The sequence below is a fragment of the Gnatocerus cornutus genome, chromosome 2 (genome assembly GCF_029298725.1).
Source record: "Gnatocerus cornutus isolate USDA-ARS CGAHR chromosome 2, icGnaCorn1.1, whole genome shotgun sequence".
Taxonomy (NCBI): domain Eukaryota; kingdom Metazoa; phylum Arthropoda; class Insecta; order Coleoptera; family Tenebrionidae; genus Gnatocerus; species Gnatocerus cornutus.
The window spans coordinates 15,291,073-15,306,261 of record NC_142234.1 but is presented as its reverse complement, the minus strand read 5'-3'; the positions used below and the strand labels follow the sequence as shown (position 1 = coordinate 15,306,261).

Here is a 15,189-nt window from a genome sequence, read left to right as displayed (position 1 = left end):
TGGAGGATAAGTGATGTAAAGTGATGTGATAATTATTCTGCAAATTTACTTTTAGGTTTCGTACGTGATTATTATTTATAGATTATGACATCACTTACTTATCGCCCCTGTACATTTGTTTTCACGTGAAGAAAATGCCCCGAAATCCGTCACAAACTTATTTTTGGATGTAAATATTGGAGAAAATTTTAGGTCATTAGTCTGGCGCCTGTAGCTGTAATAAGAAATGCAGTTGTTCTAATTACACCGCGACTGCTGAAATGTATTCTCCAGAAGAAACTGTAGAACTTTGCTTTGTTTATGCACCGAGTTCGGTTTAATATAAATTTGGAATATTTAAGAAATCGTAAATCATATTTCAAGGTAGTTTATAAGTGAATTCCAATGCACTCGCTCACCAGGTACCTACGCTTTTTCAACAGCATCGAAAGGAGAAACCATCTCGATTGCATTTTTTGCCAATAATAAAATTTACATAATTACTCTATTAAATGTATTTAATTCATATAATTTGTATAAAATCATAATCATTACAAATTTTGTGTTTGCGAAACCTTTTATATCCAGCGATAAAATAAAAAAAAAAAAATCTTCAGTCACCTTTGCAATTCTGATGCATGTCTTGGATTAAAAAAAATCTTGTTTGCCACTTTTATAGCTGTCAACTTGTGAGATTAGACTTCAGAAAAACTGAAACTGCAAGTATTAGCGATTCACGTTCGGTAGAACTAACTAATAGATACTTTTGTGTAGCTACGTTAAATTTCTGAAATAACTAGGAATTAAACATTGGCATCATTGTCTATCAAATAAATTTGTCATTCAAATTTGACAATACAACGAGATGGAATCAACTATTACAAGACAAGCAGTTTCAAAAGGAAGAAAACAGGATCGGAAGGAACAAAGTCAGAAATTTATGGTTAAAATCAATTTCGCAAAACACACCAAACAACTGGTAAAACTTTGTTTCACACTGCGAAAAATTAATTATGCAAGACTAGACAGCACTCATGGGAGACGCAGCTGTAGACAATATTCCACCAGTCATTGTAACACTAACAAAGTCAAATTCAGAAGATGAAATCGATGAACTAGTTGAATTTGATTCGGAGCTCTTCTTTTTCGTTTGGAAAATAAATATTTACCTTTAATGACAAACCAAAAACTGTCATTTGGATGACATCTGTTTTGCAAAACATTACACTAGAAAAATTGTAACCTTAGTTACACAGCTCAAAAATAAAAGTTACTAAATTTAGTTACTTCTACCGAACGTGAATCATTAATACATTTATGTAAATATTTCTCTTATTGGTGTTCTATGAAACATTATTGACACTGAGGGAGTTTGACTTTGATAATTTAACCTCAAATTGATAGACAGGGCTACCAACACTTTTCAAATTCCAAAGCCAATGGCTCTCAACGAAAAAATAGGCAATGAATCAGCACAGAACATGGATAAAAATGAACAAATCTAATCACAGATCAATTAATAGCCTACCCACGTAAAAGCACAACTTCCAACAAGTGTGGTACAAAAACATACAATATTGGTCGATCTAATTATGGCTCTAACATTAAAATAAGTATTACAGAAGCAATTTTGCTGTCGCTCGTTTCACCTTTGAATCCTTTATTTATTTTTTAAGCACTTTATACTTCAGCGCTAAAACTTTTTTGGAATATTTGTTTCCTTTACCTTAATGGTTGCATATCCCTCCAGGCTCCGGATTTCCGTCGAATAGATATTTATAGTCTCTATAATAATTGTCATAACATACAAGAAAGGTTTTTGACATCTCAAAGTGAATAAAATTATCAGTTTGCAAATGACATTGTTTGCTTTATAAGGAAACACAATCAGCGAGTCGATTTGAGTCGTATTCAAAAAGCGTTTCATTGTTTTAGGTGAAATTGATCCACATTTTTGAGATTATTTCAGCGAAGTTGATTCATCCATGAACATGTTTGTTTCGCGAATATTGTAATTATAACGATGCAATAACCGTTACTACAATCATTTATAGACATCCAGTTGTAGCGACACTTCATGTTAATTAAATTACAGTTGGTATTATTGCGCATTTCATTGTCGTGATAAATTTTAATGGGTTTAATGAATAAAAGCCGAATTTATACAGGCAATGTACCCAATTTCTAAAATCAGTAGCGGATACGGGTGCTATAAACGAATAACCAATCGTCATACATGAGGAAGCTCAGAAGTGACGAGGAAAAATAATTGTGTTCAAATTGTTTATTGATTGTGAGTTTTGTTTGTTATGTACACGTGACGTAAATTTATCTTCCATGTACAGGATAAGAGTTTTAGGCAAAGCAAATAGGACACTGTGAGATGCTAATCGTATAAGAAAACGTAGACGTTATTTCTTGATACCTGTCCGGATATCCCATGAACCATCGAAAGCAGGTGCAAAGCGAGCTAGTGCAGAATAGACCGAAGATAAAGAAGCCGCACGGTCTGCTTTCGGGAATGTTTCTCAATCTGTCTTGTTCCTTTTAACAAGCCGTAATATTCTGCTGTTTTTGTTTATCTGGCGGTGGTCGTAAATTTGTTTCAAGCCACAATCGGCTACATGAAGTTGCGAAGGTTATTTATTACGTTTATGATGGTTTTAACAGTATTTTATGGTTGGATTTCTCTACTGTGATTAAACGATTGAAAGATTGAGTGCGACACAATGAAATTAATGGTGATCCGAACGAGTTTTGTACACGATTGTCTAATTAAATCGCAGTGTTCGGAAAACTCCTGGAGATTTTATGATGTTATTTGGAGTGGTGTTAAGATGTTTGTTTTTGTAGGAATAATAAACGGTCAAAGTACAAGCAATCAAATCAATCGGATTGTAGTGTAATGTTGCCTTTCCTTCTCGACACTTTTTCAATTTTAAGGAAACATCGGTGCATTTATCATGAATTCGCAAAATACATAGCCTTATCATGTCGGCATTAGTAATGGCTTGATAAGCGAAGAAAACGTAGCGCGGTGGGGATTTGAGCCTTGTGCGGCAAAATGTCTGGAAACGCAACGCGGGGCGAACGTTTTAGTGCTTGCTGGTGATGTTTTTAGTTCGCCAGTTGTTGTCTGGCCAACGTGAACTCAGACAAAGAAACGGTTACTGTTGGTTTTACTTAATAGTTTCGCCGGTAGTTTCGCGAGTAGAAAAGTGATCTCCTCAGGTACCCCTTGCCTATCGCCTATTGAATCATATGATTGGAATTCTAGTGATCGTTGAAAGTGACACTGACAACTATTGGGCGGTGGAAGTGAGGTTATATGCCGCCATGACAACACAGGGCATGACAACAAATAGTGTGTGAAGTGGTCTTATGTCGCACGGATTTTCCGGGCAGTTTGCAACAACCGGAAACGTGTTTTCAATTTTAAAACAGTGCCACCAATGTTCGTCAATATTTATCGATCTACTCATCGTCGGTTCGGTTAATTAACTGTACATTATATCATTTCGTATTATCGTCTTATTCACCGAATTCTTTGGTATACACTGAACGAATTAACGCCAATTACGTTGAGTGAACTGAATTTCACGGCCTTAAAATCCTGGACTTTTGAATCAAACCATAAAAATCATAAATAAGGCATTAAAAATTCCAATCAGATCGCCGGATGTGGGTGCTCTCTACTGTAATAATACAGTGATTGTTGGCAAATAAAGCTCTAAAATTGCAACGTGTTAAACATCGGTCGGCAACCGAGAAAGTGACCAAACACGGCGTGTGCAAAATGAAAATTTGCAGAAAAAGTTAATTCAACAAATTGTCCATCGAACTCAATTATGTGGTCGAAACAAGCGGATGTGCGTAACACCAACATGACATCATTCAAAAATAAGATAACGAACCGGAAGCAAAAAAACGCAAAGACTGTGAACGGTCAGTCAGCAAACCCAGAAGCTGAAAGCGCTCCCGGAAAGAAGCAACAGAAATCCGGAAAACACCGGAATCGCGGAAGCAAAAAGGTTGTTGAGAAAACCTCCAACACCTCCTCTGTTGCACCATCTGATAATGTCGATAGGAATGACATCATTTCAACCGACGACCTCGAATTAGCAGATGTTGTGTTGAGGACAAATGTTTCGACCGAAGTCGTTGAGCAGAACCTCAAAAACACCCATCAGAAGAGATATAGTGATGGATTTGTTATAGAAAATGGGGCGAATAGTGCCTTGTTGGCTGGAGGACTAGACGGAATCCTCGTTTCCGAGGAATTCACCAGTGATAAAGCCAAAAAAGGAAGACGATTGAGTGATTTGTTTAGACATGGTACTCTTAAAACCACAAATAGCTTGGAAAATTTAAACTTTAGACACTCAGACTGTACTGTACTTAAGACTGTTAAAGAATCTTCCAAAGCCGCAGAAAAAGGAAATTCCGAGTCTAAAACCAAACACAAAAAAGGTTCCAGTTATCCACTCATGAACAACACCAAAGAAGCTAAAAACGCTAAAAACTCGGAACAAGCACAAACCAAGCAAAACTCAGAAACGAACTCCTACTTAAAAAGAGTGAAATCAAAAATATACAAAACAAAAACCGAAAACAACGGGATTCTACCTTCCAAAACTAACGTTTCTAAAAAAAGCACAAACTGCGAACGAATCCCGGAAGGGGTAGAATTAAGAAAACCATTGAATTCCGATTTTCGCCTAATCCGACAATCTTCCAACCTGGAACAAGTTCGCAGCCGAACATTCGGCTTAATAAAATCTAACACCGGTTCAATCGATGCAGGAGACACAAAAAAACCTCTCCTAGCCAAAGCGAAATCGAGCAGTGCCATCAACCTGAGTCTTTGGAAAATGCGTTCCAGTCGTAATTCAGAAGAGAAGTGCAAAGACGAATTCGATTTTATTGCTTTCGGCGGACTTAGAAATAAATTTGGTGGCTCTCAGAAAATTGCCACGGTGGCGGAAGACGCACCACACAACGGGAGCGAATCAATAGGTATTTGCGTCATTAATAAACTTATTTGAATTATGAATCTTAAGTCAGAACTGGTTTATTGTGTTGGAAAAAGTTGCAATGAAATCTGCATACCAAAGTAACTTTCTCTTTAATGGGTGTCTCTTGCGGATTACAGTACACGTTTTTTTTTAGTTCGGATTCGATGCGTGACGGTATGATGTAATTGGGGGTGTTTAACTCGTCTAAATTTCAGCAAATGCGTCAGACTGTTTTTATGTTGTTATTAGCTATATTTATGGTTGTCGAAAAGAAGATTTATTTATTTTTCGCGTATTTATTTTAAAACATAATTTTAAGAGCAATGTTAAGGCTAGTAAACTTTGTTTACAAACATGGCGTGTTGTAGACGGCAAACTTGGTTCTACGGATTACCGAACTTTGAGATTTTAATTAAATTTTCCACCTGTTCTCTCTAATATTCGAGTAAAAAATTATAGCAAAAAAAGAATAAAAGAATTCGAAAGTTGCCAATTCGCATTTATGCTCACCAAACTTTACTGTAATAATATTCACTAATTTGATAAATTTGGTTTACCATGAAACCAGTGCTAATGAATTAGAGAGAGTAAGAACAAAATTCAGTTAAAATCACCGCTTTAAAAAACGTCGTTTGTGACGAAAAGAATAATAATACCGTACAAAATCTCTTCAACACTGATAATTTGCCTAGTTAAATGCCCATTACGTTCGTTGACATCAGCTGATGAAAGATAAAACATTCAGTCAGAAATTCCAGCACAGTTCTAATTCTAATGTCAACACAGTTTTATTAAATTACAATGATAAAGCGTTCAACAAAGTACCTTTGTAAAGTCCTGCAAAACATCACCCAAATTATCAAATTGTCAATATTCAGATTTCAATCTCATGTAATACGATGATGTAATTGCCACGTTTAGCCAGTGATAACGATATCCAATTCGGTATAAAAACATTTTTAGTTCCGATTCCCATTCAATGTTTATGGCTAAAACAAGATTTTAATTGCAACGTAATATAAACATTACTTGAATTAAATATTACCTCACTCAAACTTTTGAAACTTGCAAGAAAAAACAAATTCTATAAAACTTCTCTGTAAATGTATATTTAGCTGTTTTAAGAAATTGCCATATAAACAAACATACGCCGGTTCACATTTTCCTGTAGATTTTAAATAAATCTAAGGATAACTCGCTTTTTGTTCAAAACAAACACTCTGATGCATCATAATGATATAGTCTAATTTGTCAAAAACTTGTTTTCTGTGCTGAATACTTTTTCAATGACATAATCCAAGCTTGACAACATGTATGTAAATCTCTAATGTTAACAGAAATCAAGTTATTCCCACTATTCATAATTACGAAACAATTATATTTTTTCATGTTTAGTATTGCGCCAAACTCATTAAAAATCTATTCTATTATAAACAATTTCAAAACATTTAATTGCTCGAACCTGTTCAAGTTTTCCTTTATGAATCATACACGTTTTCTTTGGATTTGTATAGAAATTTATTAAAGTTTTGTTTTTGTTTTAGGAGATACTAAGCCCAGTCAGCCAGTTTCGCGCAGTGGTTCTGATCGACGCCCAGACATAGTTCGAGAAGAAGCCCCCAAAAGCGCCGAGGGTACAACTAGCGTAGATCATGGTCAACATAAGCAAGAGAGCGACACTTCCACTCCTGACAAGTAAGTTGATAGAAATTAGATAAGAGGTGTATAAAAAAAATGTGTTGTACTTGAGTTGACACGCATATAATTTTGATAAAGATAAATACCGATATCGTGAAATTTAGTAATGTGTCAGATATCACAGGGGCACAGTGCGAATTGTGACTGATACAAGTGAATTATTGTGCAAACTTGATGTAAATATGTCATTTAGATCATATAAATGGAATCACGATGAGGATGTAGGGTAGTGTTTTGCCACTTTTAATCTCTGAAGCGTGGGAGTTATATGAAACGTGTTTTGTTTCAGCGCTACTAGTTTTCCTCCTTCTTCCAACAAGAAACGAGCGAGTAGCAACATAAACCGATCAGAAAGCGTAAAAGAACAGTCCGAGAAGGTAAGTTTTAATGTCAATAAAGTCATTACAGCATGCAAAGTCAATTTTATGATTTTCAGCGAAAACAAAGACGGAATATCAGCGATCCTTCTCATAATACCACAAGGTGAGTTCATTTGGATCTTTTGCTAATCCTTGCAGTTTTTCACCCCCCTTCATGGAAGCAATACCGGTTGCCGCCCCCTCAGCGCGCATGCGATACCTCCTATGTCTATAGATCGTGCCGCCGGGCCAACATTGGAATTTCAGTGACAGTCTCTGTTTCGTCTCGTTTTTTTCGCGATCGGGGTCTACTATATCAAATGTAGCTTCTATTTTAAAACTGAACCTTCAGTACAAAAAATACATATCACACTTGTTACTGTTTGTACAAACGAGTTGTTTTAATTTGTTTTGATAGTGAAGTGACCTTCCGTTAGATGGATGCTAATAATTTGCAATGACCAACCCCGATTTCAGTTTCGTGATAGTATCGGAAAGGTGTCTTATCAATCCATTTATAGAATAAAATGCGCTTTCATACCTTGCTTTCCTGAGGGGGACACGAATGCAACTCGCGAGATTAATTCCAGGCTATTTATTTATAATGTTGCTTTTGAAATTCTCGCTCGACAAAGTATGCTCGGCATTCGAGTTCTCTTTGAAAATGCAAATAGTCTACCTTAATTTTCAGTTTTGTAAATATTTATTACAAGCTGCAAGGATTATTTTTGTTATCTATGTTTAGCAACTTGGAAGTGCTAGGTATCCTTTGTATTGGGTTATTGTTCAATATTTTCCAACACATTTTTATTATCTACTTAATAAGTATATGGATGGTTAATCAATACTTTGCAAGCAATTAATCAAAGGGACGACGGTTTAAGATGGCATTTACCGAAAACGTGATCCTTTTCATTACTATTTCTGTCACAAATGCTGAATTTGAATAAAAACTCTAACAAAAATCGTTAAAGTTTTTCGTCGTTCCGTTGGAGTGAATTTTCTCACAAACCCGTAATTGTATGTTTTAAAATCTAATTTTCCTTTTGTGAATAACGAGGGAAACAGTATAATTTGGGCCTCGAAATCGGTCGTCTCTTGAAGCCGCTACAAAAATACACAGTGGACTCGACACAAAATTGATTACATGCCAAAAATTACAAAACAATTAGGAAATGTGTACCATTCTTTATTACGTTTCTTAAAATGCCGAATTTTTTGTTAGCAAAACGAAATAAAGAAACATAATTTTGCCGAACCATTCCAGGATGTTTGACTCCGCCGCATCTCCAGAATGAGTTTTTAAACTTTCGTTCTCTGTTGCCCCACGAGTGTTTGAAGCTTTGTCGTGTAATCAATACTTGATTCGGACGCCATTGTCGAGATTACTGTACCTAAAAGATAAACGATGAGAGTATCGATAACATCAATTTAACATTACCTGAAACGAATTTAAAGATGGAGAATCGGCTGAAAACTAAAAAGTTTATTTGTCAATAACCTAGTACAAAAGTTGATGTAAATAAATTCAACAATGAGTCACTTTTACAATGACATTATTTGCCGGGATAACCGACCGGAACTTAATAGTGTTTACTAGCTTTATTTGGTTTAGTATATGGCTAGTGATAATTATTGTAGGACTTGTATAGAAATGTTGGTAGTAATGGCTGTTTACATATTTGTGTAGTGGCGATGTGGATTTGGATCAGCCAGGCTTGTCAAATACAGATTCCGGTAGTTCATCCAATTCTAGCATATCCTACAAGTAAGTAGTTGAATCAAGAAAAATGAGCTTTCTGCTGATCCTTTCGATCGTGTGTTTGAATGAATGCGTTTTTCATGAAAGGAAAAACATCAAGATGCGTGCGCGTTATCTGAAATTGAATGAATGCGTACGCTTTTATTTATTTACAAAAGTGTTGGGTTTAATTACATATCTAATAACTGTCACTCGATGGATTATTGTAATGACCGATTTTAAAGGTCGGGGACAGAAACCACGAAACAGGATGAAAGTTTCGCCCACTGGGCTATATAAATAATTACAATCATGCATCGAGACAAGGATAGCCATCGCAAAATTTCAGGAACAATAAAGTTGTGTAGTTTGACCCACCTTTTATTTTTCTGCCATTAAACAAGCCTACACCGCATTTTTTACATGAAGTTATTGTTGATATTTTTGTGACCCTGAATTGAATTACAAAAATGACGAGCAACCTTTGTAATAATTCATCAAATTAGGTGCAGGCTTGTCCTGTGCAAAGTAATCACAATCGTAGTAAAACAGTGATTTTACGAAGTAATCACCGTGTTTTTACTAGTGGCCGCCTTTCCGAAAGCCCCAGCAACAGCGTGGACGTTGTCACCACCGATGGAGTCCAACGAGGAGGCTCAGACTGGGAGAGCGACACTGAAATGGAGCCATCCAACTGGCAGAAATTCTTTCCAGAGGAAGAACTACGTAACCTACAACCACACGAGAAAAAAAGACAAGACGTAATCAACGGTAAGCTCCCATCGACAATATTCAATGATTTGACCTTTTTTTTTCTGTAGAACTCTTTCACACCGAGAATTCTCACGTTAAGAATCTTCGAGTGCTCTGTGACATTTTTTATAAAGCTTTAAAAGAAAATTCGGTTCTGAAAGCCGAAGAAATAACTTTAATTTTCCCTAACATTCAAGACATGTTGCATATTCATTCAGAATTCAATAAAGAAATGAAGAAAAGGCGGCGAGAAGATCCATTTGTTGGTAATCTCGGAGACATGTTGGTTAAAATGTTCGCTGGTGAGAATCTGCAGAGAGCTGCTGCCACTTTCTGTGAACGTCAACAACTGGCTCTCGAATTTATCAAAGAAAAGCGTAAGAGAGATACTAAGTTTGATAATCTGCTCGTTGAGTGCGAGAAAAGGCGGCAGTGTAGACGTTTACCTCTGCAAGGTATAATTCCGACTGAAATGCAACGACTGTCAAAATATCCACTTCTGTTGGAACGTCTTATAAGTAGTTTAAAAGGCGATAGTAGTCAGCGAGCTCAAGAGGAGTTGACAAAACTGAAAGAAGCCCACCAACTTTCCAAAGACATTTTAAAGTGCGTCAACGAAGCTGCGAAAGTAGCTTGCAATAAAGCACGTCTTGAAGACATACAACGTCATTTAGATACAACGAATTTTGAGCGATCGGAACACCCGATTACACAAGAATTCAGAGTAAGTAAACACAAAATACTTCTGGATTTATTCACTTTGAATCGTGTTTCCAGATGTTGGATCTAACAAGGTACAAATTAATCAAGGAAGGTAATTTGCAATTACGCCGAGGCACTAAAGGAACAGTTCCTGTTCATGTACTCCTCCTTGAGGAAGCCGTTGTTATATTACACAAAGAAGGCGACAGGTTCCTCTTGAAGTTCTTCCAGTCGGGATCTCAAACCCAACCCCAACCTCTTTCACCAATCATAAAAATGTCGACGTTATTAGTAAGGAATAACGCTGCCTGTAAGTTTTTCTCTAGTTTTTCTTTCGTTTCTTTATTTTGTTTATTTCCGCAGGTAAAAAAGCTCTCTTCCTAGTCAACACTGCCACCAATGGCACGCAAATGTATGATCTGTATGCAGAGGATGATATGACCAGAGATATGTAAGGTTTTGTTAGGAAATAGTTTGTTAACAGTTCTGTTAAACCTATCGGTATCGTGTATTGCTCGCGATTTCTTGTTTACACTTTATGGCAGCCAAGGTAGCCTTCAAATTATCAATTCTCGGTAGTATAATTAAGCAGTTGAAATATTACAGTGCATTTTTTGCTTATCAACTAATTATTTTAGAAATGGAAAAAAAACGGGAGGTCAATAAATTAGACTTTAGTTAAATATGACTTATAATAATTTTACTTTTACTTAACAGGAAATTGCTGCTAGATATTAAGAAATTCGATTTCGGAGAATTTTATAATAGTTAAGTTCATGTTAAAAAATTGTGTTTAGTTTTATCGTTCTCTAAGAAAATCTGCAAAGTAACAACTCCGATTTTCCTCAAAAATTGCGATCCAGTTTTCTTATTTTTTCTGAGAATTCCTTATAATCCATCGTTTTTATTCTTAACGAGTTTCGGTGAAAAGAAGATTTTCAAAAATCAGTTCTTAAAGTTCAAATATTTATTCAGTTTCCAAAAATTTGAACATAATGCTGAAAACGTGTCTATGGATGGAATGTTTTGACCTTGCGGGAACGAAACTGGTCTAAACATCAGTATAAAGGATGTAATTAGAAGTGATGATGGTACTTCTTTGTCCCAGCTCCTTATTTCTGGCACAAAGTGTAACGTGAAAATTGTTGACTTATTACTTTTAAAGTAAACTTCATCAGTACTTAATTTAACGTTTCGAACGGGCAATGTTGTTTTTTAATAATTTGCTCTATTTGAAATGAATGTTATGGTATGATGACAGACTGTAAACAGGTTCTCATTTTGCTTTGAAAAGTGAACCAAAATCTAATTACCCACATGTGTATCTGTGATACTCTCTTGGTTAACCACTTTGTTACTGTATCTTTGCACTTTCAATGTGAGCAACTACCAGAACAAGATATATTCTGTGACGTTGTACCAATGTGATTAGTTTTGCGTGGAAATGGACGGTTTATTTATTTTGAAAAAGCGGTTAATAATTTAAGTAGAGTTTATCACTTTTCCCTCGCTGCTTTGCGCTGTATTTTTAGCGAATAGTGTGAGTTGTATACTTGACCGTTTAAATATTTACACATGAAAAAGTGTACACTGGGCAGTGTAATATGTGGCCACCACCCTTACCGATGGTGCCGGCGCGTCGGCAGTCTCTTACAACAGAAGAAGAACAAAGCGGGTCTCATTCCGAACGCAGGAGCAGTTTAAACCTAAGCCCTTCCGGCGAGAAACGACGCGGCAGTCTTATAATCAGGTACGCTCGGAACAATGTAATTTGTGAAGTGAGCATTAAATTATCGACTTTATTTTGACCAGGCATTGGCTAAAATATGCAACCAACTTGAGTGCTGACAGCCAATGACCAGAGTTTGTACAAACCTACACGTGTTTCTGTATATAACATGTATTATAATAAACTTTGGCTATTTTCGCACAGGTATGTTTCTGATTGTGCGGTCATGTATTGGCTTTCTCAGAACTAGGTTTAACGGAGTTGTTATGAATCATTCGTTGTCGTGGTTGTTAAATATTTTTTAATGAATCGGTTTAACGTACAGATTTCGTTGGTTTTTAGGTGGTTTAAGCATTTTTCGGACGCTGCTGACGCACATAACAAAAGGGAAGGGAAAACGAAAAAGTCGGAAACACAGCCTGATTCGGACGAATCGGAAACTGTACAAGAATTACCAAGCACGAAGGATGTCGCTGAAAGAGCAGACACGGTTGGTGGAAACGACAACACGCCTGAAGACGAAGAGGAGACCTTCAGTGATGCTCAGGAGGAAGGATCTGTTGAACCTAAAGAAGTCACAAGTTCCTCAGGTTCGTACGACTGCTTGCACTGCACCGCACGCATATTTTTATAAACCAGAGCTTTGTAACAATTTTTCGCGAAAAATTATCGATTTTAACAAATCATCGCTAATATCAATGAACGGATCAAAATTTGTTGAAAGGTCATGGCCGATCAAACTTTATTAAAACAAAATTTGTGTCGTACTGGACGACGGGCCAAGGAAAATTGGAAAGTAATCAACGCAAATCCTTTCGCATATTTCAATTACTTCAAATACTTTTTAGATAAAGAATTCACTGTAAAAATATTTTATTTTGCAATATGTCTTCATCAAATCGAAATTTGCGTTGTTCGAAATTAATTGGAAAAATTCAATTTTTGTTGTCTTTTATTGGTAACTAGCCCATTTGAAGAAATTTTTGTGACGTTGGAACTTGGAATTAATAGCTATTTACTCCTACTGTAATAAAGTTTAATATCACTAGTTTGGTTTAACGATTTTTTTACATTTTTACAACAGTTTTATTTTACATCATTCCTTATTTAGCTGTATTTGCAACTTCTTAGCCAGAAAAAAAAACCAAGACATTTCGTTTTTATCAATATTACGGAGAAGTTCCCTCCGTTGCGAAGTTTTTACCCTCCTGTATATATTTTAATTGATGTAAATAATTCGTTGATCGATGATTATGTGTTTGATACTAAAGCGCAAATCGAATTTTATTGCCGCGATGTAAAATTGTTAAAATATGTGAAGTATGTGAAGTATCAAACACAGAATAGACGTTTATTACTCATAAAATTAAAATAGCATAGCACTACTTATGCTTATAAACAAATTGAAATTTGACGGTAATGGTTTTAGAGGGTGGCGGTGTTCACACGAAAATAACAGCGGATGAGTGGCCTCTCATCCAGCCTTCACAGGTCCACGTAGAAGTACCACCAGTGCACACTGCAGAGTCGAGGTTAACTCCACTAGGTATGCTTTTTGGGTATTCACAGTTACTAGGCGCTTTATTAGTCACGGTGCATGCACGTTTTGTTTTGTATGCGAGGAACTTATCGATGTTTTCCAAACAGAACAAATTCGCCGGAAAGATGAAGAAGTGCGACGGGCATTGGAAGACAAAGAAGGACTGGTTGCCGACTTCCTGAGTATTCCCAGAGAGCACTTCCATCTAATTGCTGATATGGCCAGTGATACCCAAGAAACACGGCCTTCCAAAGACTTAGCGGAACGGGTTTTGGCTGCCGTTTACCAAGGTTTGTTTACAACTAGAGTTTACTCGTCGTAACGAGTAAAATTATAGTGGATCAGCTGCACCTAGCCGTCAATGAAGCTTTAAATGTGACCGAAGCAACAGCGATTTCGGCTACCGGAGGCAAGCACCCCACGTGTCAAAGCCAGGAAGTAGTGCCAAGCGTGTTACCCCCTTCCATTCCTGCCAGTCGGGTTAGGGATGTTGCCAATTCTTTAAGTACTCAGTTGACTACTCTTCTTGTAAGTCAAGTGATAAAGTTGGGCGCTTTCTAGTTTTTGTGTTGTAGAGTGACGTAAAACAAGCACAAGAAGAACACGATAGGTTGAGAAAGGAACTGTTTCGTATGAGAGAACGTCTCCACGAGCAACAGCTGCTCCATGGGCCTAACGAAGACAATGATTCTCATTCGCCTGTAGAACCTCAACCAGACTTGGACAGTATTAAGGTAATTGTGTTCAACTTCTCTTTAGTGTGATTTTATTCTTGTTTTTGCAGGAAAGTCCAGCAGAGCCAGAGAGCTAACGTGATATGTAAGAACACCCATTGTAGGGCCTTGAATATCGATAAACAGACAATTTGTATAAAGAAAAATATATTTGTTATATGCTAATTTTATTATTATTATCTTGTAGGTAATCTTGTAAGAGAGCCTAGGTATATTTCTTATTCATGTTATTTTTATAAAACTTGAGGAAATGTGATTTTTATCGAACGTTTCCTACTAAGTTATTGCGAACATGATATACGTTTTCTCCCTTCTTTTTAATGGGTGCAATAATGCTTTTACTGTTATTCATTATTATAAGTCGCTAGTACTCAGTTTGACAGGGCCTTTGACGGTCTAAAATTCATTTAAATTGATGTATATTTAGCATTAATAAGTATTACGCTGTTCCACAAAGTCAATTTGTTTGTAGCTGTTACAGATAAGAGTTCTTTTACTTTCATTGTAGTACGATGGGTCATTGTGAATTTACTATTTCATCTAACGCTGGTTAACGTTACTTTATCATAGTGCGGTTATTTTAATGGTTATAAACAATTTGATTGTGTAAAATTGCAGACTTCGTGTAAGAGTTTATTAAGATGTACGTTTTGTTTTATATATGTTGTCTAATTGTTACCTCATTTTACAATGTTATCTTATGAGATAATCACAACTTGTTAAATGTTGTCTAGCTTTTGTATAACCGCTTCTTAATGCATTTTTGTTATAAGATCGCATTTATAGATGTAAAGTGTATCATTTTTTACTTTATTGTATTTACTACATATTTATAGCGAATTATATAATAATGAATGACATCGCAGTTATTAAACAAATTGTTAAGTACACATATTTATATAAAAAATAATAATGCTACATAATAAACTATTTAAATTA

At 36.0% G+C, this 15,189-nt stretch overlaps 1 protein-coding gene across 4 annotated transcripts in view; it reads left to right on the top strand.

Moving 5' to 3' along the window:
- Positions 1–15,189, top strand: part of RhoGEF2 (Rho guanine nucleotide exchange factor 2) — a 31,210-nt gene extending 16,021 nt beyond the window's left edge. For 2 of the 4 annotated variants that reach the window (XM_088030940.1, XM_088030937.1), the window contains 14 exons: positions 6,539–6,689; positions 6,982–7,069; positions 7,129–7,175; positions 8,742–8,819; positions 9,379–9,563; positions 9,614–10,269; positions 10,323–10,557; positions 10,611–10,698; positions 12,319–12,566; positions 13,406–13,522; positions 13,624–13,806; positions 13,854–14,044; positions 14,092–14,250; positions 14,301–15,189. In XM_088030940.1, the coding sequence (XP_087887066.1) occupies positions 6,539–6,689; positions 6,982–7,069; positions 7,129–7,175; positions 8,742–8,819; positions 9,379–9,563; positions 9,614–10,269; positions 10,323–10,557; positions 10,611–10,698; positions 12,319–12,566; positions 13,406–13,522; positions 13,624–13,806; positions 13,854–14,044; positions 14,092–14,250; positions 14,301–14,327 (2,453 nt within the window). In that variant the 3' untranslated portion in view covers positions 14,328–15,189. The remainder of the gene's footprint in view (positions 1–6,538; positions 6,690–6,981; positions 7,070–7,128; positions 7,176–8,741; positions 8,820–9,378; positions 9,564–9,613; positions 10,270–10,322; positions 10,558–10,610; positions 10,699–12,318; positions 12,567–13,405; positions 13,523–13,623; positions 13,807–13,853; positions 14,045–14,091; positions 14,251–14,300) is intronic. The other 2 variants (XM_088030938.1, XM_088030939.1) reach the window with 2 other exon arrangements.